At 39.1% G+C, this 26,627-nt stretch overlaps 1 protein-coding gene across 1 annotated transcript in view; it reads left to right on the top strand.

The window, feature by feature from the left end:
- The first annotated feature begins 6,398 nt into the window (after positions 1-6,398).
- Positions 6,399-26,627, top strand: part of slc35d1b (solute carrier family 35 member D1b) — a 39,080-nt gene continuing 18,851 nt past the window's right edge. The window contains exons 1-7 of the mRNA XM_079380129.1: positions 6,399-6,636; positions 7,052-7,085; positions 8,091-8,177; positions 8,269-8,336; positions 8,450-8,521; positions 8,634-8,702; positions 24,793-24,895. Coding sequence (XP_079236255.1) covers positions 6,455-6,636; positions 7,052-7,085; positions 8,091-8,177; positions 8,269-8,336; positions 8,450-8,521; positions 8,634-8,702; positions 24,793-24,895 — 615 coding nt within the window. The 5' untranslated portion in view covers positions 6,399-6,454. The remainder of the gene's footprint in view (positions 6,637-7,051; positions 7,086-8,090; positions 8,178-8,268; positions 8,337-8,449; positions 8,522-8,633; positions 8,703-24,792; positions 24,896-26,627) is intronic.

Raw genomic sequence — 26,627 nt, 5'->3', positions numbered from 1 at the left:
TGCCTTCCTTTTATCGATATCCCTTAGTCCTCTAACATTAAGAGAAATAAGATCTAATCTCCCAAAATTAAGAACTGTCATCCAACAGAACGAACAATGAAAAAGAAAGAGAGAGAGAGAGAGAAAGACAAAAAAAAAAAAAAAAGAAATAAAGACCTCCCAAATTAAGTTTCTCGTTAGAATAAAACAAATAGACCCACCGGGATCTTGCAACAAGATGTCAACCAGCAATTATTGCAACAACCACATTGTGAGTTGTTAGGGACTATGAAATGTCCAATGAACTTCAAATAACAACTATCAGTGTATGTCCATTTTCACTCAGTATGATTAAATGTCAACATTCACTTTTTTACCTTCGATGTAAGCAAAAGCACCTATGAATGACGCTCTTTTGCCTTCTTCTCTAGATTTCTGAACCAAAGGCCAAGCTTTGGCCCGAATCGCTCTTTCATCAGGTGACAAATCTTGTTTTAGATGGAGATGGGCATCCTCCAGAAATTTCGAGCCTCTTGCATCCCTCCATACGATATCACGATAGTGACGCATGCTGAATTGAATGATTATGCCTCTCGCAGTGTTACCGTCTTTCTTCTTTCCAATTCTATGCACGGAATCCACCACCTCCGGTAACCTTTCAGCAATTTTCGGAGAAATCTTGCCAAGAATATTGATCACCAGATCCCGAGTGTTTTCCTGTTGATCTTCCTCCTTCACCCCCTGCAGTCTCAGCCCCCATCTTCGTCGATAGCTATTCGCCTCCAGCAATTGAAGTTTGAGTTGTTTGTTTTCTCTCTCAGATCTAGGGTCTTCTTTTCCAACGCAACAATTCTCCCATTGTGGTTAGCGGTATCTTTAAGTAGTTTTTCAACAGTTTCATTCATAAAGGTCATGGCATGATCCAAGTTTCTCACCGTTGTCTCCATAGAAGTAACCTTCTCAAAAATAACTTCACATTTTGCGGAGAGAGACTGAATAGCGGCCATAACCTTATTAATGTTAGAATCAGGAGATGTAATCTTTCCTTTTTTTGGTGCTGGGCTTTTAGCTGGAGTACAAGGTAGAGGAGTAGCTAATAATTTCTTCTGTCAGCATTGCATCGTCGGGATATGAGGCGAAGAGTTGGGATGGAGCAATTTTTTCACTTTTCTCCATGCTCGTCTCAGAGTGATGTTTCGCTTTACGTTTGCCCATATGACCGAATTTTCAAACAAAAATAATATTAATCCCTAATATGTCATTAGCAAAATAAGAAGAAAAAAGTTGTTTTCCTCACTTATTGCATGTAAATCACGATGATGTCTGAGGATTAAAAGCGCAGCGTGTCTGCTTGCAATAGCGCCATCTTGGCCACCTCTAGGATTGATACGCTCACCCCTAATGGAGCTTGGCAAACTACGTCACGCCGCGTCGGATTCCGCCATGTTTTATGTAACGCTCAGGAGCACACAGTGTAAACACATGCAAATCACCACAGAAAAAAGCCGACCGTTTACTATTAATATTTTTTGAAAACCATCTTACATACTCTTAGAATAAAACGGACTAATAAGTAAATCTCTTTAAATAAAAAAATCGCTCTGTGGGAGAGGCTGCATATATTCATTATTCAGTCTCCTTCACTACAGTGGTACTGATATAGGCTAACTGCTAAAACACTTTGGTTAGAGCAGCAAAACCATGCCTATTTTTTAAAGGGGATAATACATAGCTAGATCTTAAACAGTGGATCGTTTAGCATTGTTATATATCACAACATTGCCCAGTAAATGTGCTCAGTGTAAAGAATTAAGCCATTACAGAGGTAACAGAACTTACTATAAGCTGCTTTGAATCGATGTTTATTGTGGATGCTGTGCAAATAAATAACGAACCAAGTTGAAGATTCATTATTATTAGATTAGATTAGATTAGATTAGATTAGATTCAATTTTATTGTCATTGCACATGTAAGGTACAGGGCAACGAAATGCAGTTAGCATCTAACCAGAAGTGCAATAAGCAGAGGTACAGGATATACAGTGCCTACAATGTTACATATGTACAGAAATATACAGATAAGGCAGTAGTACTATGGACATCATTTACAAGTTTTTAAATACTATCAGTATGATATACAGATGGGTGATATGAACATACTATACAGATGGGTTGTGCAGTAAATGTATGTACACTATGAGCAAAAACTATGAAAATAATTACAAATGGATATGAATAAGCTATAAATTAAGATATATAAACACTAGTGCAATGAACATTGAAAGTGCATAGAAATAAAAATTTACAGTACATAGTACTCAGTGTAGATTGGTTGTTTTTTTTTTTGTTTTTTTTTAATCGATTTAATGATGGGGAGGGGTGAAGAGTTTGTAGTGGTGTGTGAGGGGGGTATCATTGGGCAGAGTTTAGTAGGGAAACAGCTGTAGGGAAAAAGCTGTTCCTGAGTCTGCTTGTCCTTGTTCGGAGGCTCCTGAAGCGCCTCCCAGAGGGCAGTAAGTTAAACAGTCTATGGTCAGGGTGAGAGGAGTCCTTAAGAATGCCGCGAGCTCTACGTAAACAGCGTTTTCTCTGGACGTCCTCAATGGCAGGGAGTGGTGTCCCTGTGATGCGTTGGGCGGTTTTCACCACCCTCTGTAGTGCCTTGTGGTCAGCAGCTGAGCAGTTCCCATACCAGACTGTGATGCAGTTGGTCAGGATGCTTTCAATTGCACACCGGTAGAAGTTCCGCTGGATGATTGGAGACAGGTGGTTCTTCTTCAGTGTCCTAAGGAAGAAGAGGCATTGGTGAGCCTTCTTGACTAGGCTGGATGTGTTGGTGGTCCAGGTCAGGTCCTCCGAGATGTGGGTTCCCAGGAACTTGAAGCTGGAGACACGTTCAACAACCATCCCGTTAATGTGGATGGGGTCATGTGTTCCACTTTTCTTCTTCCTGAAGTCCACAATAAGTTCCTTTGTCTTGCTGGTGTTGAGGAGCAGGCTATTGTCAGCACACCATGCAGCCAGGTGCTGTACCTCCTCCCTGTAGGCAGTCTCATCGTTCTCTCTGATGAGGCCAATCACTGTGGTGTCATCAGCAAACTTGATGATGGAGTTGGATCCATGCACAGGCCTGCAGTCATGGGTGTAGAGGGAGTAGAGGAATGGGCTCAGCACACAGCCCTGTGGTACGCCGGTGTTGAGTGTGATGGTGGTGGAGCAGGTGAGGCCTGACCTAACATGCTGAGGTCTGTTGGTCAGAAAGTCCATAATCCAGCTGCAAAGGGAGGTGTTAACACCCAAGTCTCCAAGTTTAGTGGTCAGCTTGGAGGGAATGACAGTGTTGAATGCTGAGCTGAAATCAACAAATAATATCCGTGCATATGTGTTGTTGTTTTCCAGGTGTGTGAGTACCGAGTGCAGTACTGTGCCTACTGCATCCTCAGTGCTTCTATTGCTTCTATAGGCAAATTGGTGTGGGTCCAGTGTGGGTGGGAGGCAGTTCTTGAGGTGTGCCAGGACCAGTCGCTCAAAGCACTTCATAACAATGGGTGTGAGTGCTACGGGGCGGTAGTCATTCAGGCACGTTGGGGAGGAGTGTTTCGGCACTGGCACAATGGATGTCAACTTAAAGCATGTTGGCACCATTGCTTGGGTGAGTGACAGGTTGAAAATGTCTGTGAAGACCCCTGCGAGCTGCTCTGCACATGTCCTGAGCACACGTCCAGGAATGCCGTCGGGGCCAGCAGCCTTGTATGCGTTGATCCGGCTCAATGCTGTGCAGACATCTGCGGAGGTGAGTTTGAGGGTCTGATGGTCTCCTGAGAGTGTGATCTTGGTGGCTGTCTCCTTGTTGTTGTTGTCAAAGCGAGCATAAAAGTCATTTAGCTCGTTAAGGAAGGAGACGTCTGTGACCATTAGAGTGGAGTTGCATGGCTTGTAGTCACTGATGACCTGGATGCCCTGCCACATGCGCCGGGGGTCAGAGTTGGAAAAATGCTCCTCTACCTTTAGCTTGTAGCAGTGCTTGGCCTTCTTGATGCCTCTCTTCAGGTTAGCCCTGGATATGCTGTAGGCCTGAGCGTCATCTGATCTGAAAGCAGTTTTGCGGGCTTTCAGCAAGAGCCGCACTTCCTTGTTCATCCATGGCTTCTGATTAGGGTACGTTGTGATCTGTTTCTCTGTTGTGACACTGTCAATGGAGGTATTGATGTAGTCCAGTACAGAGGTGGTATAGATGTCAATGTCCGTGTGAGAGCCACTGGCAGCCTGAGAAGCAAACATACTCCAGTCTGTGTGTTGAAACTTGTCCTGAAGTACAGACTCTGCTCCCATTGGCCACACTTTGATGGTCTTCACTGATGGCTTCACACGGTTGATGAGGGGTGAATACTTGGGGGTGAGAAACAAAGAAAGGTGATCAGACTGTCCGAGGTGGGGGAGGGGAGTCGCGATGTAAGCTCCTGCGATGTTTGTGTAAACATGATCCAAAGTTTTTTCTCCTCTAGTGTGGCAGGAGACATGCTGATGGAATTTGGGGAGCACTGTCTTTAAGTTGGAGTGATTAAAATCACCCGCAACAATAAATGCAGCTTCCGGGTGTACAGTCTGTTGTTTACTAATGGCCGCATGCAGTTCGTTAGAGATGCCGAACAATGATAAACGATCAAATAAATGAATGAATGAAACTTAGTCCTTACAAACAAGTGGCCTGGGATCAAAGAGCTGCCACAGATAATATTTCCATATATGATTTTCTTTTATTTGTAGTGTGAGGGTGAACAGTTTAATGCAAATCACTGTATATTAAATCTACAGAGATCAATTATTAAGCCATATCTTGTGTTGTTATCGAGTTTCAGTTTAACTTTCATCCGAGTGTGAATGTAGACATTATATAGGCTATTATTTTATGCTTATGTGATTCAACTTAAGATCGCGTTGAATGATTAACGCTTACTGTATCAACAGCGTTAATCAAAAGCAGAGGTATTTCATGCAGACACTGATAAGAGCTAACTTATGGCATCTATTAATGTCTGCAGGAAATACCTCTGCTTTTTCAGCTTTCTAAGGCTGAAAAAAGCTAGTTTTTCACACCGGCTGTGCAAAGGGCTATGGCAAATGATGTAAAGTGAGCCTTAACCACTCCAACGCGATCTTAAGTAGAATAATAGAAAAATGAAATAATATCAACGTCTATATTCACTATATTATCCAGTCTCCGCAGTAGCTCCCGTTACCTAAATTCCCAGAATGCATTGCCGCTGTGACAACACATTTCCAGACTCTATAAACGACAATGCAGATAGCATGCAAGTAAGAGATTAATTTTACAGTGTGCACAGCTTCAATGATTAAAACGAGAGGATTTACCAAGATGCATAAAACCTAACATAAAGATTATTTGTGGTATTAATTAATGTGACATTGTGAAATTTTGAGATATAATAAATGCTGTTGATTGAGGTTAACTTTTTTGAATCTAGAATATTTTCAACTGGTTTCCCATAATTATTAATCATGAAACATCTGTAAATGTCTTAATATATAAATATATAAAACACCCAAACCAGTAAAAATAAATAAATAAATAAAATAAAAACCTCAACCATATTGGAAGTTATGTTTGGAAGGTATGGGATGGTAATTAATATTAGCCTACTCAGTACTTCGATTTAAAATTGCACTGCAACAAGGACACTGTAAAATAAAGTCTAACCCAAATATGCAGCTGAACATTTATATATCATTTATATATCTAAACTTATGCTTTTACAGGTGGGCTGAGGAAGAATACTACGATTAATGATGTTAAGCAGGAGGAGGCAGAAAAGACTCCAGTGGTTTAATGGGACCAGAGATGAGTGGAAAGAGATTAGAGAACAGCACGAGAAAGACCATCTTCCAGGAGTGTTATCAGTTTGTGTTGTTTTTTTTTTTTGTATTTCTAAATTGTGTAGTTTTTGAGACAGAATATATTTTATTATTATACTGTAAGTTCAGGTGAGTTTATTGTTTTTGTGTTTCTTCTTTGTGTCAGTGTGTCAAATTTAGAAGAGCACTGATGCACTTAAAGGCATAGTTCACCCAAATGTGAATATTCTGTCATCATTTACTCTCCCTCATTTACTTGTTCCAAACCCATAAGACTTTCATTCATCTCTGAAACACAAATGAAGATATTTTTAGAGATTTCTTGCCCTCCATTTCTTGCATATATTTATTTTGCGTTAGTATGAAGCTGCAGTTTCACAATAAATGAATTACACACAAAGCTTCTCTTGCGCGTGCAAATTTAATTTACTCTAACAGGCTTATGCACGCTTTCACAAATCTTACCCTGCGCATGCAAATCTTTTAGGCATCATTCTACCTTCAGCAGTGTCCCTTTAAAACTCCAGTAAAGGGAACGATTTATTGTGCAGAAAAGTGGTTGGACCTATTTACCAGAAAAACCGCATGCATCTAGATAGACATGGCGGACATACGAAAACGTTCCTGTGTGAGTTCCACTGAGAATAACCCAAAAGATAATATTTCCGGAGAAGGCGGCACTGGCGCATCTACATTATTTGATAAGTTATTTGCTGCAGCTTTCTATGGGCTCTCTTCCTTCCTTATTGTTGTCCTTAACAAGAGTGTTCTTACTAATTACAGGTAATCGCATTAATATCATATTCATGTTTGTTTTATTTCAGCACATTCAGTCATTATGCTTTTATTACCAGATGCTGACCGAGAAAAGTATGGTGACGGTCTAGGTCTAACCACTTAAAACTCTTATAGTGTGTCTTTCGCAAGATTTTTACTCTTATTCACCTTTGCTATGACTTTTCCTGGTAATGTTATCTCTCAGCACATGTGCAAACACGTGAATAAAAGGTGTTACTCTATCTATGCAATCTAACGTAATCTCTCCGTGTTATTGTGGATCTTTTGAACAGATGAATTAGTAGCATAGATTATGTAAATTAGTCATCATAATTATTCGCCTTTTTGTAAATGGGCGCTATATACATTCCGTTTACATGTTTATTATTTTATGCACTTAATAAACTGTGTTTTCACTCAGATTCCCGTCCTCTTTAGCAGTGGGAATTGGACAAGTAAGCAAGTTATTAACTGTACCTTTTTTTTTTTTTTACGTTTCTGTTTATTTTTACTAGTTCTCCAGTGTGTCTTAACTATGAATCTCACGAACCTTAGGGTTTTTTTGCATGACATTTTCAAATACGCAAAAATGAGGTCTTAATTTTATTTTATTTAGGGATAAAACGGCTTATTACAGCCACTTTCCATATAAACAAAACAATGAAGATTAAATATTGATCTGAGTTGAAATTATTTCTTTATTTTAAAGCTTCTGCTAGTCCATTAAAATTAAGTTTAAATTCAGCCTGGTTTGTTCTTCTGAGCAAACTAGTCCTTTTCTTGCTTTAAGCGAATGTAGTAAAAGTTAGATGATCTCCAAGAAAGTAATACTAAAGTCCTCAAGACTATTTTAACACAGTCAGCAGCTGTATTTTAAGACACAATGTTGTGTCAACTTTCTCTTCTCATATGTCTAATTAATAACGAGAGAGTGTGCAGAGTATTGTTCATTACAGAGAAAGCGTTAACTGCGCTTTAGTTTACCAACTGATAAATCTGTAAGTGAGAAAGATGATGTCACTATCATAAAACTTATGTTATTTGAAGCACAAGGATAAACATTATCATCTGCCTTAGCAAGCTTAATCCCTTGATATTCAAATTGAATATTATATGTGGGCTGTGGGCAGGTTTGTTGAGAAAAGTAAGAAGCAGATTCCCTTCTCCAACATCTCTGAGGTAACTGGCAGCTGTTCAGATAGACAACATTTCACTGTAGACTATTAAAAAGTTGTATGAACCTATGCTAAGAAGGTTGGAAGCTGTTTTATATGCAAATGGAGGTAAAACACTTCATTTATTATTTTCCAGGTGTTCATATTTTGTCCAACCCCTAAAAATACATGCATGTTTGGAAAAAACTGGCATTAAGCTTTTTGTTAATTAAACAGATATTTTGCACACTGTACATTCAGCTCTAGGATTCCAGCAGCTGATGAAGGGTCTTTATGTTGTTTCAGATGTTTGCAATGGTTGTTGTGCTGCGAGGAGCAAAATCATTAAATGTGGTAGATTTCCCAGATTTTGATAGGCATGTACCTCATAAGGTAGGTCTGTGCACACTCAAAGCCGAACTATACTTCAGTTTTCATGTAAAAATTTAGTGTAAATTCAGTATTCTTTATATTTTCTGTGTAGGTATGGCCACTACCTTTAATGTATGTGGGAAATCAGTTAACAGGCCTGGTTGGAACAAAACAACTAAAGTAAGTGTGCAATATGCTGAAGAAAAAAAATACTTGTAAACTTTAATTCATGGCTGTTGTTATTATAAACTGAATGTACAATAATATAACATGCTGTATGAACTCTTTTGCAGTCTGCCAATGTTTACTGTGCTCAGAAGATTCTCCATTTTATTCACAATGCTATTTGAGGGTTACCTCCTAAAGTATGTCTAATATACTCCACTGACTCAGTTCGGGTCTTATGAGATGTGAGATTTACACTTCTTTAATTATTATTATTTTTTATTTCATTATATATATTTTTTCATTTTGTAGAAAGGAATTTTCATGGTCCATAAAGGCAACCATATTCACTATGATCCTGGGAGCTTTTATTGCTGCAAGGTAAGCTTAAAAATGGCAAACTGAAAAAAGTATTACATTTGAGTTTTATTTCCTAGGTCTAACAGAAAACAGTTTCTTTTCATCTGTTTATAAATCAGTTTACTGGTAATTGTCTGCATTGTTTTATAAGTATTTATAAGCAGCCTTAGCCAGTTTATTACTTCATAACATTGTACTAATATTGTATTTAAGCTGATGATTATGTTGTCTTGACTCAGGTCAGACCTTCAGACTATTCAGATATGTTGCTGTATCTTTTCTAACTGATCAGACTTAGTAGTGACTATCAAGTTTTTTTATATATTGTTTATTTGTGTGGTGTTTTTAATTTGCTTTTAGACAAACCATGTGCCAATCCATTAATCAACACCATTGCTGAGTATTTTCTCCTTAAAACTGTAGTTTCCCAAAGGCTGACCCAGAAATGCGGTTTGAAACAGCCCTCGGTTTGCTACGTAACAAAATTCAATAACCAATCACGACAAGGGATATATTCCTATCATTAGCATATCCCTCTCTCCATTTATACAAACGCGGCACGCATAGAGATCATAGCATAGAGATTGCATGCAAACTATACCAATAGGATTACCAGCACAAAACCAAAGATAAAATAGACTAAAAAACCAATGAAGCTGTGGTTTAACATGAATTTAGAGCCGCTAACTTGAATAAATAACCTGTGGCAACAGTGTAGAATTAGCCCGGATTCAGACCCACTTCTCTTGCATTGGCATCCGCACTTTACACGTGCACTTTACACATTGCTTGAATTAAGAATCACAGACTTTGCTGCATTCGAGTCTTCAAGGCATTTTGAGGACACAACATAGTCAAGTAATTAACTTTAACGAGTGTTACAGTATCCAATGTAGTTGTCTGCTAGTAAAACATAGTTTTATCAGTCATTATCCGTGGATCAGGAAGCCCTGGCTGGTGTGACTGAGTGGAGGGCGGGACGAATTGCTTATTCATAGATCCACGTACAGTAAATGAGGCAAGGGTGTAGAGTTACATTCAAGCTATTTAAAGGCATGAGGAAATTAGTTTCACAAGAAAAAAACATTTAAATATGTAATTTGATGATCAAAGATGAGTTTTAAGGGACACAATTTTTGACTGACTACGGGGGCTTGGAAAAAATATATATAGATATATATATATATATGTATATATCATAACTTCCAAAAAATCCCATAGACGAGCTTTCTGGTTTTCCAAGAATGCATTGTGAATCCTGAAAATGTATGGGTGTGAGTTTGGTTATAGAATGCAGTTTACACGTACTGTGTGAACATAACTGTATTATGGACTCAAATACAAGACTGACCACTGTATTTTGCTACTGTGTGAACGTGGCCTTATACAGGTTGTGAACCCCGTTTTGTTTTCGGACTGTTGAATATAACTTTTAAAAAGGTCCTGTACAAACATTACATGAACAGATAAGAGTAATTCTTTGTAGGCTAGACCAGGGCCGGACTGGGATACAATTTCAGGCCGGGAAATCTTACACTCATCCAGGCCACACAGAAAAAAAGGGGCCAAAACTGTATTTTTGGGGGGTACAACAGCTTGTCACTGTGCAATTTTGGCCCCTTTTTTCTGTATATTGCCTATACATCAACAACAATTTCTGAAACCACAGACATCCCTATTATTTGTATGGCTATCACATTAAAAGGTCTAAATCCTTAGTCTGGGGCCATGAAAAACAATTAAAGGTTCTCTCTTGCACTCCACCTTCACTTCCCTTTTCCTTTTCTTAATTTTCCCCAATATCTCTGCCCCCACCCCTTTTTTTTTCTTATCTGTCACTTCTTCACCAGCATGTCTACTGTTATGAACAGAACTGTGTCCACCTTGTTGAAAACAACCACCTCATTTCAATTTGTTTGCACAGAATGTTATTTATCTTAAAATATCTTAAAATGACTTAAGTACCCTAGATTTAACAAACCTATATTTCATACACTACCAGTCAAAAGTTTTTGAACAGTAAGATTTTTAATGTTTTTAAAGAAGTCTCTTCTGCTCACCAAGCCTGCATTTATTTGATCCAAAATACAGCTAGACCAGTAATATTGTGAAATATTTTTACTATTTGAAATAACTGCTTTCGTAAATTTTCAGCATCATTACTCCAGTCACATGATCCTTCAGAAATCATTCTAATATGCTGATTTGCTGTTCAAAAAACATTTTTATTACTATTAATATTATTATTATTATTATTATCATCAATATTTAAGACAGTTGAGTACATCAAGATTTTTTGATGAATAGAAAGATCCAAAGATCAGCATTTATCTGAAATAAAAAGCTTTTGTAACATTATACCATACTATATACACTGTACCAAAAGCTTGGAGTCAGTGTATTTTCAACATAATTATAATACATGTTTTTGAGCAGCAAATCAGCATATTAGAATGATTACTGATGGATCGTGTGACTAGAGTGATGCTGAAAATTCAGCTTTGACATCATAGGAATTCATTACATTTTAAAATATATTCAAATAGAAATCAGTTACTTTAAATAATAAAAATGTTTCACAATATTACTGTTTTTGCTGTATTTTGGATCAAATAAATGCAAGCTTGGTGAGCAGAAGAGACCTCTTTAAAAGACAGTAAAAATCTTATTAATCAAATCTTTTTGACTGGTAATTTATTAAAACAGATTTTCTAAAGTGCCTTAATGTCAAAATTAGAACAATATGTTTGTTGAAAAATTCTAATAATGAACACACTTTGAATTACGTGACTCGTATTACTTTTTGTGTTGCTGTCTGCTCTAGCTTTATCCCTCCCTGTACAATAAATCCATGTGAACGGATATTAGCAGTTTAATACTCAATTACGTTAATAAAGACACTACTCTTTAGAGTTTTTACAGATGAATCTGACCTGCACTTGAAGCCCTGAACAGGTCAGTAATTTCTCTACATTTCACTGCTTCTTCTGGCCACTTCCTCCCCTTCATTGAGTCCAACGCATCGGTTCTGTTCGAAACTGTTTGACGGAAGCGTGGAACAGATGTGAGCTGATTTGTTAAGCTTAGCGCTGCCCGTCAAAGCTAACCGATTTATGATTTATTATCGGTATATTATCTAATATACAATAAAGCTCATTCTCATTCTAAAAAAATCAGAAATTAACCTTTTGGTACAATGAATGGTCCAAATTTCCCGATGGCCAGTCCGGGCCTGGGCTAGACCGTCTCTTTTCACAACGCTTGGTCAGACCTTCGTGGTGTGGCCTTTGAAGGGTGCAGCCTGTGAATTGGGATACAGCTTATATAATTATCTGAAACATGCAAGCTACATACTAAAACATGCTATCGACATGTTAATGATGTGCTAAAATACGTTAACCAAGCACTAAACATTATAGAAATATCAAGTTTAAACCTGTTAGCAGCATGGTAACAATATGCTGAAACATGCAACCAACATTCTAGAAACATGTTAAAACATGCTGAGACATTAGAAATGTGCTAAGGCAAGCTAGAAACATGCTACCAACATAAGACAAGCTAACAACATGATAAAACATACTAGAAATTGCATGGCAACACTCCCAAACCCTACTAGCAACCACATAGCAAATGGCAACTACCCAGTGTATGCTAGCAACCACACAGAATACCCTACCAACCACCTAGTGACCAACCAGAACACTGTAGAATATGCCTAGCAACACCCTAGCAACTGCCTACCAACCAGCCAGAACACCCTAGCAAAACCCTGACAACCACCTAGCAACAATTTAGTAACCATCCAGGACATCATAGCAAATGTCTAGCAATGCCCTTGCAGCCACACAGAATGCCCTAGCAACCTCATTGCAATGTGTCTGAAAAGCTTGTTTGGAACTTTTAAACTTTTAAAACTACTTCATATTGTTTCCAATTTAAAGTCTTTAAAACTACTTTAAATGGTATGCTTTTTAAGTTAACTTTTTTTTATTCTAATTATTCTTCTGAGACTAAATTTCTAAATAGGGGTGCTCCAATCAGGATTTTTGAGGACGATCACAGAAAGCAGTATCTGCCGATATGATCACCGCTACTGATCTTTTTAAAGCCTTTTTATCATGTAGAATTATTTATAGTGACGATCCAATCAAGATTTTTAAACATGTATTTGGGGCCTGAATTTCATTCTGATAATGAATTCCCCTCTTAGGTGACTCTTGTGAGAGGGGATTTTTTAATTTGACGGGGTGGAGCCCCTTTTTACAAACGTTTTTCAAAAATATATATCTCACCTACATGTTTGATCATGCACTGCATTTTTGTTTTGCATTTGGTGCACAATATAGCCTACACACAGCACAAGCCTGATTTTGTGAACTGTATGTGAGGCGGCCTTTTACACCAGGTTCACACATACTCCATTTGCGGTGCGTATGCAGTCCATGTGTGGTTAGTAAGCGGTGCAGCAGCAGCACTGACTGTGCTTTCATTTTCGGGTAAATCCATGTTCACATCAACCGCAAACAATGCGCTGTCACTTTAATTCAGTGCTTGCAGCGGAAACTATCTTTGCACTGCTGCAGACACACCATTCCTGGAACGCACTTCGGAGGAGTCCCCTGCTGCTGAGACAACACCGCTCCTACTCCCGTGGTAGAGGCGTCAACTTCTACGACGAACGGGAGTTCCGGGTTGGGATGGACAAGGAGCGGTGCGCTGGTGAAAGCCTTTTTGAGAGTTTGGAAAGACTTTGTGGCAGTGGGGTTCCAGGACAGAGACTTGGCCTTTCCTTTGAGGAGGTCGGTGAGTGGACTGGTGATGGTACTGTAGTTCAGAATGAAACGGCGATAGAAATTGGAAAAACCTAGGAAGCGTTGTAATTCTTTGATTGTGCTGGGGATGGGCCAGGATGTGATGGCCTCCACCTTCCCCTCCTCCATGTGAATGCCACCACTATCAATGATGTATCCTAGGAAGTGAACTGAGGGTTGGTGGAAAATAAATTTTTCAGCCTTGAGGTACAATTGAAACTTCCTCAACTGCTGGAGGACCTCCGCAACGTGGTGGCGATGTTCGGCCAGGCTCCGGGAGTAGATTAGGATGTCGTCAATATACACGATGACGAAGCGATGGAGAAACTCCTGGAGCACCTCATGCATAAAGTCCTGGAAGATCGAAGGAGCGTTTACTAGTCCATACGGCATTACCCTGTATTCATAGTGAGTAGGGGTCACGAAGACAGTCTTCCATTCGTCTCCCTGACGAATGCGAATGAGGTTGTACGCGCTGCGGAGGTCCAACTTGGTGAAGATGGTGGCACCGCGTAGATGTTCCAGGGCTGCTGGGACGAGGGGAAGAGGATACCGGAACAGTGATTTCGTTGCGTTTTCTATTGTCAATGCATGGGTGTAAGCCTCCGTCCTTTTTTGCCACAAAGAAGAAGCTCGAAGCAGCAGGGGATGTCGATGGTACGATGTAACCTTGCTTCAAGGCCTCCTCAATGTACTCCTCCATGGCCTTCCGTTCGGGAAGTGACAGAGGATAGATCTTGCCACGGGGCACTGACTCACCCGGAATGAGGTCGATTGCACAGTCCCATGGCCGATGTGGTGGTAGCTGTGCAGCTCTCTTAGGGCAGAAATCGTCGCTAAATGGGATGTAACAAGATGGAATGTCGACAGACTGCTTCTCGACGGGACTCTCGGTGGTGGTGAAGTGAAGGGGTAATGGAACAGGAACCGAAGGCAAGGGCTTAGGGAGATGAGGGAAACATCGTGAGAAGCAGCTGTCACCCCACTTTAGGACCTCACCGGTGCTCCAAGAGAGGATGGGATTATGCTGCACCAGCCAAGGGCGTCCAAGGATCACATCTACAGTGGAGCCCTCCAGAACCAGCAAATGTAGGGTTTCGACGTGAAATAGCCCTATTTGGAGTTGAATGGGCCCCACACTGGTCTTGACATGACGTTGAGTGAGCGGTTTTCCAACTATGGAGTGGATTTGATAGGTGGTTTCAGTGGCCGAAGTCAGGAGTCGGAGCTGGCGGCAGAGACTTCCGGAAATGAAGTTGCCCGCAGAGCCAGAGTCAAGGAGGACAGATACTGGAAGAGTAACATTAGAGGCAGTAAGTTGCGTGCATGTGGAGAGAGGATTCATCTTTCTTAGAGAGGGTTGAATAGCACTCACCATGGGCCGTGGTGGACGAAGGGGACACGCCAGGATCATGTGTCCATTAGCTCCACAGTATAAACAGAGCCCCTGCTGCTCAGCCGGTGATAAATGGGAGGAGTCAGTTTGCATAGGTTCTGGAGGGCTACTGTTCTCTGGCTGGCGATCGGGAGGAGTGGCAATGGCTATGGCCTGGTCAGCTTTACATAAGGCCATGCGACTAGAACAGCGAATGGCCAGATGAATGAATCGCTCGAGTCTTATGGAGTAGTCAAACGCAGCTAGATGTAGTCGGAGTTTAGTATCCAATCCTTGCCGGTAAACCGTTAGGAGAGATTGCTCATTCCAACCACTAGCAGCCGCTAGTGTCCTAAATTGAAGCGAATACTGGTTTATAGACATTGAGCCTTGTCTTAGATGGTATAGCTGCTCACCAATTAACGATTCTCCAGGGACTCGGCCAAAACCTTCCCGGAAATGGGCTGTGAAGTTCATGTAAGTTTGAATAGCGGGTCCAGCTTGGTTCCAGATTCTCTCTGCCCATTGAAGAGCGGGGCCTGTCAGAGAGGAGATTACGAAAGCAATTTTAGACTGTTCAGTTGAAAACATCTGTGGCTGTAACTCAATGATCAGCGAGCACTGTAGTAGAAAGCCATTGCACTCCTCCGCCGCACCAGAGAAGGGCGCTGATCGGGCCATGGGACTGGCGAATACGGTGGGTGAAGGAGAGCCGGTGATGTTGACGGAAGATAGTGGTACTGGAGTGGAGGGTGCCGGTGGTGCTGGCGGGTTGAGCAATACCCGTTTGAGGGAATCCACAAACTCCTGGAAGGGATCTTGCATGCTCATCCTGCCGCTTCAGTCTTGGTCCGATCTTCTGTTACGTGAGTACAGATCTGGACACGGGTAAGTATAAACATTGAACAGTTTATTGAATGGTTAGGTCAGAATTGAAGACGTGGAACTGGAGGTGAGTAATCCAACACTGAGTTAATCCAGGGAGGTGAATACTGGGAGTAACAGGAATCCTTTTGCCTTTCAGGAGCTTGTGGAGATGGAGACCAGGAGAACAGAAGGACCGGAGATCGGGAAGCACACACCTCAGCGTGGAGTATGGAGCTGCAGATGACATGCACAACTGGAGGAAGAGAATTCAGGTAAGTAACATAGGTAAGTCACTTTGCTAGTATCAGACGATAGTACCAGTAGGTTGAGTCCACTTCACATTAACGAGATCGGACAATGGCTGAAGCTGAGGTGTGTGCTTTTAAACTGTATCCGCTTGATGGGGTGATGAGGAACAGGTGCAGATGATTAGTACTCAGGAGAGTCTGTGTGCTGTGACTGGCTGAGGGGAGAACCTGACCGACTTGTGACACTCACTTAATTCTGGAGGAATTTTTGCTCACTCGTCTTTACAACGTTGCTCCAGTTTATTAAGGTTTGTTGCATGATCCAATATTAGCCTAACTTTAGCTGTCAGACAGATGGTCTCACATTTGATTCTAGAATATTTTGGTATACAGAGAAGTTCATGGTCGATTCAATGACTGTGATTTGACCAGGTCCTCTGGCATGAGGATGAGGTCTTTGTGCTGATGTGCTCTTTAGGTTTTTATCAAATATGGTGCTGTGCATTAATGGTCTCGTCTGTTCAAAATGAGTGAAGTGACATGTGGCCAAGTATTGTGACCCATACTCGGAATTTGTGCTCTGCATTTAACCCATCCAAGTGCACACACACAGCAGTGAGTAGTGAACAAACACCCGGAGCAGTGGGCAGCCATTATGCTGTGGTGCCCGGGGAGCAGTTGGGGGTTCAGTGTCTTGCTCAAGAGTCCTGGTCATTCACTCCCCCCACCTACAATCCCTGCCGGACCTTAGACTCGAACCCGCGACCTTCAGGTTACAAGTCCGACTCTCTATCCATTAGGCCATGACATTGTTCTGGAAGTCTTAAGGTTTGTTCAGATGCAACTTTGCAAACCTAAACTGTGCTGCCTAGTGTTGTCACGATACTGAAATTTCTAACTTCGATACGATACCTTGAAAAATATCAATATTCGATACCATTTTCGATACCACGGAGAAAAAAACTGCCACAATATTAAGGGGGTAATTTTTTTAATTTAAAGATAAATGTAACAAGTCGAGAACATGCGGTATATTTTACATGAACAAAAAAATGTCTTGAGGTACTGCATTTGTTGATTTATTTATTAATCTTTTATTAATCTTAGTTAAATTGTTAATTGAAACTAACGTTTACTAATACATGTACTAATTAAAATCCAAAGTTCTATTTGTTGATATTCTCATTTGCTTCATAACCAAAATATTTCCAGATATAGGGCCCTATGAAATCCGTTTTATTTTTCCCCAAATTCCGTTTTATTTTTTTCTACATTTCAATTTTTTCCATTTTAATTTTTCTGGATTCCGTTTTTTCCGTTTGAATTTTTCTGGACTCTTTTTTTAAATGGTCAAATTAAATGCTATTAATCTAATTCTAATCTAATCTAATTCATTAAAATCATGAAAATTATACAATTTAACATTTAATTTATTAAAAGTGTAACAAAAATGACACGTTTAGGGCCGTATGAAATGTTTTATTTTTTTCTCACCTTATGTTTTATTGTTACCAAATTCTGTGTTTTAGCATGTCTATTATTTGAATGCATACAAACAATTTTTATTTATTCTTACAGTAGCCTTATGAAATGTGTTTTCCCCCTCAGAAATTCTGTGTTGTGTATTTAAATTTTACTGGATATCAGATGAAGGCATAAAACAATTTTAATTAATTTATATTTGAATTAATGAAAATTAAACATTTACATTTTTGGCAAATGAAGGGGATTTACTGTTAAAATTAAAATATTTTGTGATTATTTCTTTTAAAAAAATGAACAGTAGTAGTATTATGTACATTCTACTAAATAATAGTAATATAGCCTATTTCTGGCACACGGTCTTTAATAGGCTAAGTTAAACCGAACTTTTATTTTGACGGGTTGCCGTGAATACTTTTAAAGTTCTGTGTGTGTATGATATGATGCTAGTTTTACTCAAATTAAATGGTAAAATGCTCGTAAAGTGCCTTTCAGATCAGTTCTGGAGATATTGTTGATGTATTTATGTCCTCATTGAGACGGCAGACGCTGAAATCACCGCGAGCGCCACATTAGTAAACACAACCGCACGTGCAGCACATTCACACAGAGACGCGCAGAACATGCAGGATTCATATTTAAATCGACTTTTGCAGCTTAATATTTACAGATACTAGTCCATATCGCTATTTGATTTAAGTGTAATGACCTACTTTTGATTAATTCATCCAAACTTTGACAAATTCCGTGACATTCCACGTTAAACTGTAAATTCCGTTTTTATGACTGGATTCCGTGCGCGTTCTCTGCATCGCGGAGATCATAGATCCCTACAGATAGCGCTCCTGCTGTGTTCTTTAACAACCAGAGCAGTCATCTTTCTATTCACTTCACTTTTGCTATTTAACCAGAGCGAAGGAGACCAGTGCGGTCATGTGTGGTGCTTGTCCACGCGCCTTTGGAGAGAAGTGAAAGTGACAGCTCGGCTAGTATCGGTGTATCGATACTTCGGGAAATTAATATTGGTACCGTTCAGATATTTCAGTATCGATATTTATCGAAATATCGATATTTTTGACAACACTAGTGCTGCCATTATTTTTTTTCTAGAGAAAAGGTTTTCTTCCGACAACCCTTCCATACACAATTATCTATTTTGGCTTTATTTTTTTACTAAATAAATAATGACAGTGTGATACGTCATGTGATGTTCATCTGAGGTTTTATTTTCCAAATTTTAAGACCTGCCAAGGACCAGATCATTTTTTTTTATTATGTCTTGATATGGAAAACCATGGAATTCAATAGGATGTCCTAACTTTTTCACATGACTGTATGTGTGTGTGTGTTTGTAAAGGAGAGAGAGCAGGAGAAAGAGTGTAATTTTGTAAAAAAAAAAAAAACTTAATTTTGTAGCAAAAACTTGGAAATAATTTGTTGCTTTTATCTTCTTATTTACTGCATTTGTTTGCTTGGTCAGTGTGTTTTGGCTCTTTTGCTGTTGTTGGCCAGACCTTTGAAATAACTGAAATCATTTGGCGAAGTGATATGGACATGTGATGTAATGTCATGCATTGTGGTCAAGACCTGCCTGGAACTACTTTAGCCTCGTGTTTCCCTGAAAATAATCACACACCTTAGAAGGTTCGTCGGTCAGTTTCAGCCCCGTAGTATAATCATAGTCCCTTTAAGGCAGGTCATTTCACTCAGCATCCATCTTTGAAACACCTCTCGGGTATGCATGTGCAGCTCCTATCTCTTTGAATGGGGAAAAATCTAATTCTCCAGAACTGTTCGCCAAGTTTACAATGAAATTTCATATTTGAAATCACCAATGAAATCTGACAACATAAATGTCTCATAATTGTTGTTTCTTTTGCTCAAATAGCCTTAAAAAGCTTATTCTTCAGACTAGACCAGCCAGTGCACATGCACAGACCTAAGCGCATTTCTCAAGAATGCTGACTGTTTCTATAGGAACCGGGACTTCTAATGGCAGCTGCAGTGACGTGATGACTTTACCAATTGGTGATTGTTTATTTTATTCAGAAGGTGGGGGTTACTTCGATTAGAGTGGCCATATTGAGCGTTGCATTTTTCTCCTCTTAAAACTATACAAGTGTCATGTCTTGGGTATTCTATAGTCTTTGATGTAGGCCTGGGCGATAAAACGGTATCGGTATTTATCGACGGTACACCATCGCTAATGATAGAACAAAATGTTCGATATAGCACACGATATAGGTGCATGCTATGAGTGACGGTCCCACTTTATATTGTGTCCCTAATACCTGTGTACTTACATAGTAACTAGATGTGTACGTAGTATTTAACAGTGTAAGTACACATTGGTACATAGTATCTACACCTCTAATGTTTGTGTAACTACATATGTAACAACCCACTGAATGGTATGTGTAAGTACAAATGTGTAACAGGACTATCAGCACTTTTTGATAAAGAAAGTGTTACACTTTATATTAAGTAGACAATTCCTATGGATGTAATTACTTTGATGCTAAACAGCAGCGGCCAGTAAATTAGGCTTTACATATAAATTGTGGTTGGTGTCCAGAATGTTACACTTTATATTAAGTGGACAGTTCCTGAGGAGTTACCATGTAAGTACACTGGTATTACAGTGGTGCACCAACTCAAGATCCAACTCCTCCCACATAGCATTTAATTCAAGATGGCACCAGTGTGTGTGGCCGGCCGTCTGTCGCTTCCAGCTTTATGGATGTTTGTTTTGTTTTTATTTATTGTTTTAAATACTGCAGACTCTTTACTGGTATATGATCGCCAAACACTTCTTGACCTTAGATCAGCTATGGAAAATACAGCGATCTATAATGGTAATAGGGGTGGAAAATACAATTTGCCACCTCCTCTGCTCCTGCGTGGATTACCTGTCTATCTCTGTCGGACCTTGTGCTCTCTCGGGAGGAAGAAGCGATCCAGATGCCGTGGTAAACGAGGTGGTCTGTTGGTGAAAGTGAAGACTCGAATGGCTTTGTTCCCAAATGCTGATCCTCGGTGGATTTTATCGGGTCTTGACGTGGATTGTCATCGGTATGTGCCTCGCCGTTCTTGGGATTCCGCGTATAAGTGGCTGGTACCTGTACCTGTAACAGGTGTGGATATGGAGCCTCTGGTCGATATTCATCGGTCACCCCGTCTTAGACGAGGTGGTGTGGATGCCTCTCTCCTTTTGACCGTGAATCTCTGTCGGCGAAAGACCCAACTCCAGTGAGGATAGCCTTGGTGAATGCTAGGTCACTAGCTAATAAGTCCTTCATTTTGAATGACTTTTTTACGTCTAAGGACCTGGACATGTTGTGTGTAACTGAGACCTGGATTGGTGTTGGTGAGTCGAGTGTCTTCTCTGAAGTTCTACCATTGAACTGTACATATTTTAATTCTCCACGGCTTACGGGTCGAGGAGGTGGAGTAGCAACTATTTTTAAAGAACATTTTAACTGCCGGCGCCTGCCATCTTACTCATATTCCAGTGCTTTTGAACTAGGTTTGGGTTATCCTGTGTTGTGCGCTGTTGTTTATCGTCCACCCAAATTATAACAAGGATTTTATTGATGACTTTTCAGAATTTTTGGCTGGAATTATGCTAAATTATGATCGGGTCTTAATTGTTGGGGACTTTAATATTCATGTGTGCTGCCCCACTAAACCTTTGGCCAAAGCTTTTTTAAATCTTGTGGACTCATTTAATTTAACTCAGTCTGTGTCAAGTCATACACATATGTGTGGACACATTTTAGACTTGATTCTATCATTTGGCTTATCTATTGGTAATATTGAAGTCTGTGATGCCACCTTTTCTGATCATTTGCCTGTTGTATTTGAGATATGTATTTCTTATGATCCTAAAGTGACTTCTGTAATCCGTCGCCGTCGGACGATTAACCCCTTAACTGCTCAGTTGTTTTCCGATGCCTTTAATGACATTAATGATGAATACTAAATGTCCACACATGGCCTTAACACCGATGATTTAACCTCATTGTTCTTTTCAACCTGTCAAAGCATTTTGGACATAGTGGCCCCGTTTAGGACAGTTCGAGAAAAACTTAGAGTTCAACCGTGGCTGAATGCTACTACTCTAGCTGTAAGGCTTAAGTGCAGAAGGGCGGAACGCCGCTGGAAGAAGGATAAATTGCAGATTTCTTTTAATATTTTATAGGAGAACTTGTCTAAATATCAAAAAACTGTTAGATACAAAAAATCTAAGTACCTCTCTAATGTTATCTGTAATAATTCTCATAAGCCAGCTGTGTTGTTCAGTACTATTAATGCTGTATTGAACACCCCCCAAGCTACTTGTTTAGTGCCCTCTGTTGACATGTGTGAGGACTTTTTACACTTTTTTATTGATAAGATTGAGGCTGTTAGAGCTAATATTAATGCCCCATCAATGTTTTCACCTATTTCCACTGAGTGCTCGGCCATTTTTAATCAGTTTGAGCCGGTGTCTCTTGCCTCATTGAGAGAGATCATTGTTAAAATGAGATCATCCTCAGGCGGCATGGATATTGTTCCTCCCTGTCTTTTAAAAAATTCTTTTGAAACTATTGGGCCAAAAATTCTTGCAATTATTAATAGTAGCCTGGTTTCTGGAGATTTTCCTAAGCTTTTTAAACATGCAGTGGTGGAACCAGTAATCAAAAAATCTAATCTGGATTCATCCGTTTTTGCTAATTTCAGACCCATCTCGAAACTTTCATTTCTTTCCAAACTACTGGAGAAGGTTGTGTTTGGACAACTGTATTCATTCCTAGATTTACATGGTATTCATGAAATGTTTCAGTCCGGTTTTAAATCTCTTCATAGTACAGAAACTGCACTGTTGAAGGTTTTTAATGATTTATTACTTGCTACTGATTCAGGGGATTATGCAATTTTGATCTTACTGGACCGCACGGCTGCATTTGATACTGTGGATCATAGTATTTTGATTACACGTTTAGAACAGTGTGTTGGAATTAAGGGTACTGCGTTGGGATGGTTTAGATCCTATTTGTATGAAAGAACTTTTTCAGTTCGGTTTGGAGAGTTTGTCTCCTCAACTGCTTCTTTCACATGTGGGGTCCCCCAGGGCTCCATTTTGGGGCCTATTTTGTTTTCCTTGTATATGCTTCCTTTAGGACAGATTTTTAGGAAGTTTGGTATTTCCTTTAATTGTTATGCAGATGACACGCAAATTTATCTGCCGTTGAAACGAGAAGATATCAGTTCTCTAGCGCCTCTAATGCAGTGCCTAGAGGAAATTAAGGCCTGGATAGCACTAAATTTCCTTAATTTTAATGAAAACAAAACTGAAGTTATGCTGTTTACTCCGGGAGGTATCTCTGATTCAGTTGGTTTGGACCTTGGTGAATTGAATCCATTTGTGAAGCCTTATGTTAAAAATTTAGGAGTTATCTTGGATAGTGATTTTAAATTGGATAAACAGATTAACTCTGTAGTTCAATCTAGTTTTTTCCAGTTGAGACAACTTACCAAGGTAAAATCTTTTCTGTCTCCTAAAGACTTTCAAAGAATTTTACATATCTTTGTTTCAACTTGTTTGGATTACTGCAATGGCCTTTATATAGGCATTAGTCAGGCCTCTATTTCTAGACTACAGATGGTCCAGAATGCGGCAGCTCGTCTGCTGACTGGTACACGAAAGATGGAACATATCTCCCCTGTTCTGGCTTCCCTTCAATGGTTACCTGTCCGTTTTATGATTAATTTTAAGATTCTGGTTTTTGTTTTTAAAGCTCTTAATGGAGTAGCACCTACATATCTGTCCGATTTGATTAAGCCATATGTTCCATTAAGAGCACTTAGGTCTGCTGACCATTTGCTTTTGGTTGTCCCGCTGGCAAGGCTGAAGAGCAGGGGTGATCGGGCTTTTGCAGTGCTGGAACAGCTTGCCCCTCTACATTAGACAGGCTCAAACACTTGTTGTTTTTAAATCTAGCCTAAAAACGTATTTTTATAGTTTGGCATTTAACGCTATGTGTGAGCTGCTTCTTTTTATTGTTTTTTTGTCTCTTAATGTTTTTTAGTGTCACTGGTTGTATCATGTTTTATTACTTCTTGCATGTACAGCACTTTGATAAACACTTGTTGTTTTAAAAAAAAGTGCTTTATAAATAAACTTTGACTTGACTTGACTTGACTTTACATATCCCTAAACCTACCCGTTTCCACCCCTTGATCAAATTGTTCCAATTAGTCTTATACATACTGTTGTTACAAAATGTAGTTATATAATTCACGAGTACTTAGTGAAGTGAAAAAAGTGTTGTTACCAATGTCCTGTTACACATTTGTACACATACCATTTTGAGGGTTGTTACATGTGTGTAGTTACAGAAATATTACAGCTGTTCTTACGCTGTGGCTACATACTATGTACACATCTAGTTACTATGTAAGTACACAGGTATTAGGGATACAATATAAGGTGGGACCAAAACTATTAGTTGAATTTAAAATAAAAAATTGTATTTTAATGCAAAAACGGTGCAATTGAATGTTAGGTGTGGGTGAGGGAGCCTCAGCAGAGGCACACGAGATGCGGTGATGATGATGATGATGATGTAAGTGTCTTTGTCGTACTTTGTATTTGTTAATCAGTCCAGTTGAACCCACAAGACGCTGCTGCATTATTCATTCAAAATATTAGAGAAATATAGAAGCTCAATGCAGAGAAGTTATTGGTTAGGTTAAAACCAAAATCAAGCCATTAACAAAGAATGCATATTAGGTGCATTTTTGGGAGAGACAACCATGGCTGTTGCACTCACATCTCATGCAAAAGATGTATGTCATGTAAAGTTAAAAGAGTTTAAACATTTAGAAAATACGTTGCGAATTTGTGAAGATTTATTCCATTTAATCTGCATATAAAACATAAGAAAGGAGATGTTTGTTTAAATTTTATTTTGTGTTTTGACTGTTAAAACAAACAATTGCTGTTAGTTTTAAATTGGGTAAATTACAAATACAGTGGTTGAATTTAAAAAAAAAATTCTATTGCTCTTTGCTTTAAAAATGGTTATAAAAAATGTTAATAATTATCAATACCAAACGATATGAAACATTATATCGTTGATAAATTTTTTAGCTATATCGCCCAGCCCTTGATTGGCGGGACTCCCTGCGATAAAGCGGCCACATCAATCATTGCATTTTTCCCCATTCAAAATTATATGAGTGACATGTGTTGGGGATAGTCTTCTATACCCACTAGTTTTCTATTTTATTCTACTTTTTTATCTATCTTCAATTAATTTGCCTTCATTTGATTTTCACAGTACAGATTTATCTTTTGACCTCCAAGGATATGTGTTCATTACACTTAACAACATTCTGACTGCTGCTAATGGGGCTTATATGAAACAAAAACTGGACTCCAAGGTAAGTTATCCCATAAGCCTGATTTATGCTTGTTACATCCACTCAATAGCAGGTGTGTGTGCACCAAAAGTCCTGTTGTTTTTGTTTCACATGCCTGCAAATGTACCAGTTTTCAGCAGCATGCACAGTTTTGCACACAAGCCTTCAATTCCAAAAGCTTCATTAGTTGTTCTGCTTAGAACAACTAAACAAACTTACAACTAAATTCCGCTCTGCAGTTTCTTGCGATTATCGTCAGTTTGATTTCACAGATACTATTTAAACTAAACTGAGCTAGACAATGACATCACTGAATTCAATAATGAAATGCCTTTAACCTGTTAACCTTCGCCCCCATTGTGGGCCTCACAGGTGAAAATAACCTACCTAAATTAAAATGGTAACAGTTCGTGACAAAGTGTGCTACACACACAAATTCTGTATCTTTGGAAAGAAGACACTCTCGGCTTTACTATCCATCATCCAGAGTTGATAATGCTCAAAAAGATAAAAAGTTATAGACACTGACGTGCCTTGAAAAAATATTTTTCCACTGAATGTTTTTTTATTTCATATACAAATGCATGAAATAAGTCCTGGCGCAATCCAGAAAAGTAATGGATTGAAAGCCACATGTCTCATGAGTTCATATTTCAAATTTGAAGAAGATACCATGAAAAATGAGATTCCTGTTATATTTTTTCTGAAACTATTTATAGTCCCCCCAGCCCCCTGTTTGAGGAAAAATAACCACCAAATGGATTGCAGAATTATACAAGCTATTTTAGTCATTATACATGTTCCTGCGTAGTTTTTCAATTATAAAATAATAGACAGATTTATTTGAGCACTAAAAAATACAAAAAGAATTATTTGAGTAATAAAAAAGGGGGAAAAAAATGCTTTGTATATAGTATGTATACTGAAGTATTCTGATTGCCAGACATGAAGTGATATTGGCAGACATGGTCATACAGTCAGTAATCACACGCTGATGTGCTTCCATTCAGATGATAATCATACAGATGGGCCATATAATCAATAATAGCTGATCAATGAATCACAATGATAGCCGTCATAGAGTCAGTAATAAACACGCTGATGTTCGTCCATACATATTATAATCATGCAGATACGGCCACATTCCCCACACAATACACACACACAAAAAATGTAGAAGAAAAAAAACAGTTTTTTATGGATAAAGCAGATCGCTAAGTTACGCCCCGCTCAGATGACAACTGTGTCACAGCGTGCGTCATGGCTGACTGGAGGGAGCGCCAAATTCAAATAAACTATATTCCGCTTTTCTGAGACTTTTTTTTCCGTGGACGGTCTCATTCTGTTTGTAAAACTGTATGCTACAGCACCGTGTTTTTTTTTTTACCACCAAGACGCTGTTTTTGAGCGTAATTTATTCCATAACGGACGCGAACAATAACTCTCCTGAAGAAATGAAACGTAAACAAAGGAATATTCATCCTTATTACAACTTTATTGTTTCGCTGGACTAAAAGTGCTCGCTGGGATGTTTGTTGTGTGGACCCTTACCTGTCTAACTAAACTGGGATTTCAGACGCGTTTGTGGCTCGTTATTACAATGATAATGGTACGTAACGTTACTGCTTTTTTATTCTGCCTGTTTTGATGTGTACTGCTTACACAAATGTAGCAAATACATTCCTTATAAGCTTTCCATCGGAAAACAGCGATCTGTCGTCGATGCTTGAGGCTTAGACCTTCAGAATGATAT

This window comes from Barbus barbus (assembly GCF_936440315.1).
Source record: "Barbus barbus genome assembly, chromosome: 26".
NCBI classification, from domain to species: domain Eukaryota; kingdom Metazoa; phylum Chordata; class Actinopteri; order Cypriniformes; family Cyprinidae; genus Barbus; species Barbus barbus.
This window is presented reverse-complemented; position numbering and strand designations above follow the sequence as displayed.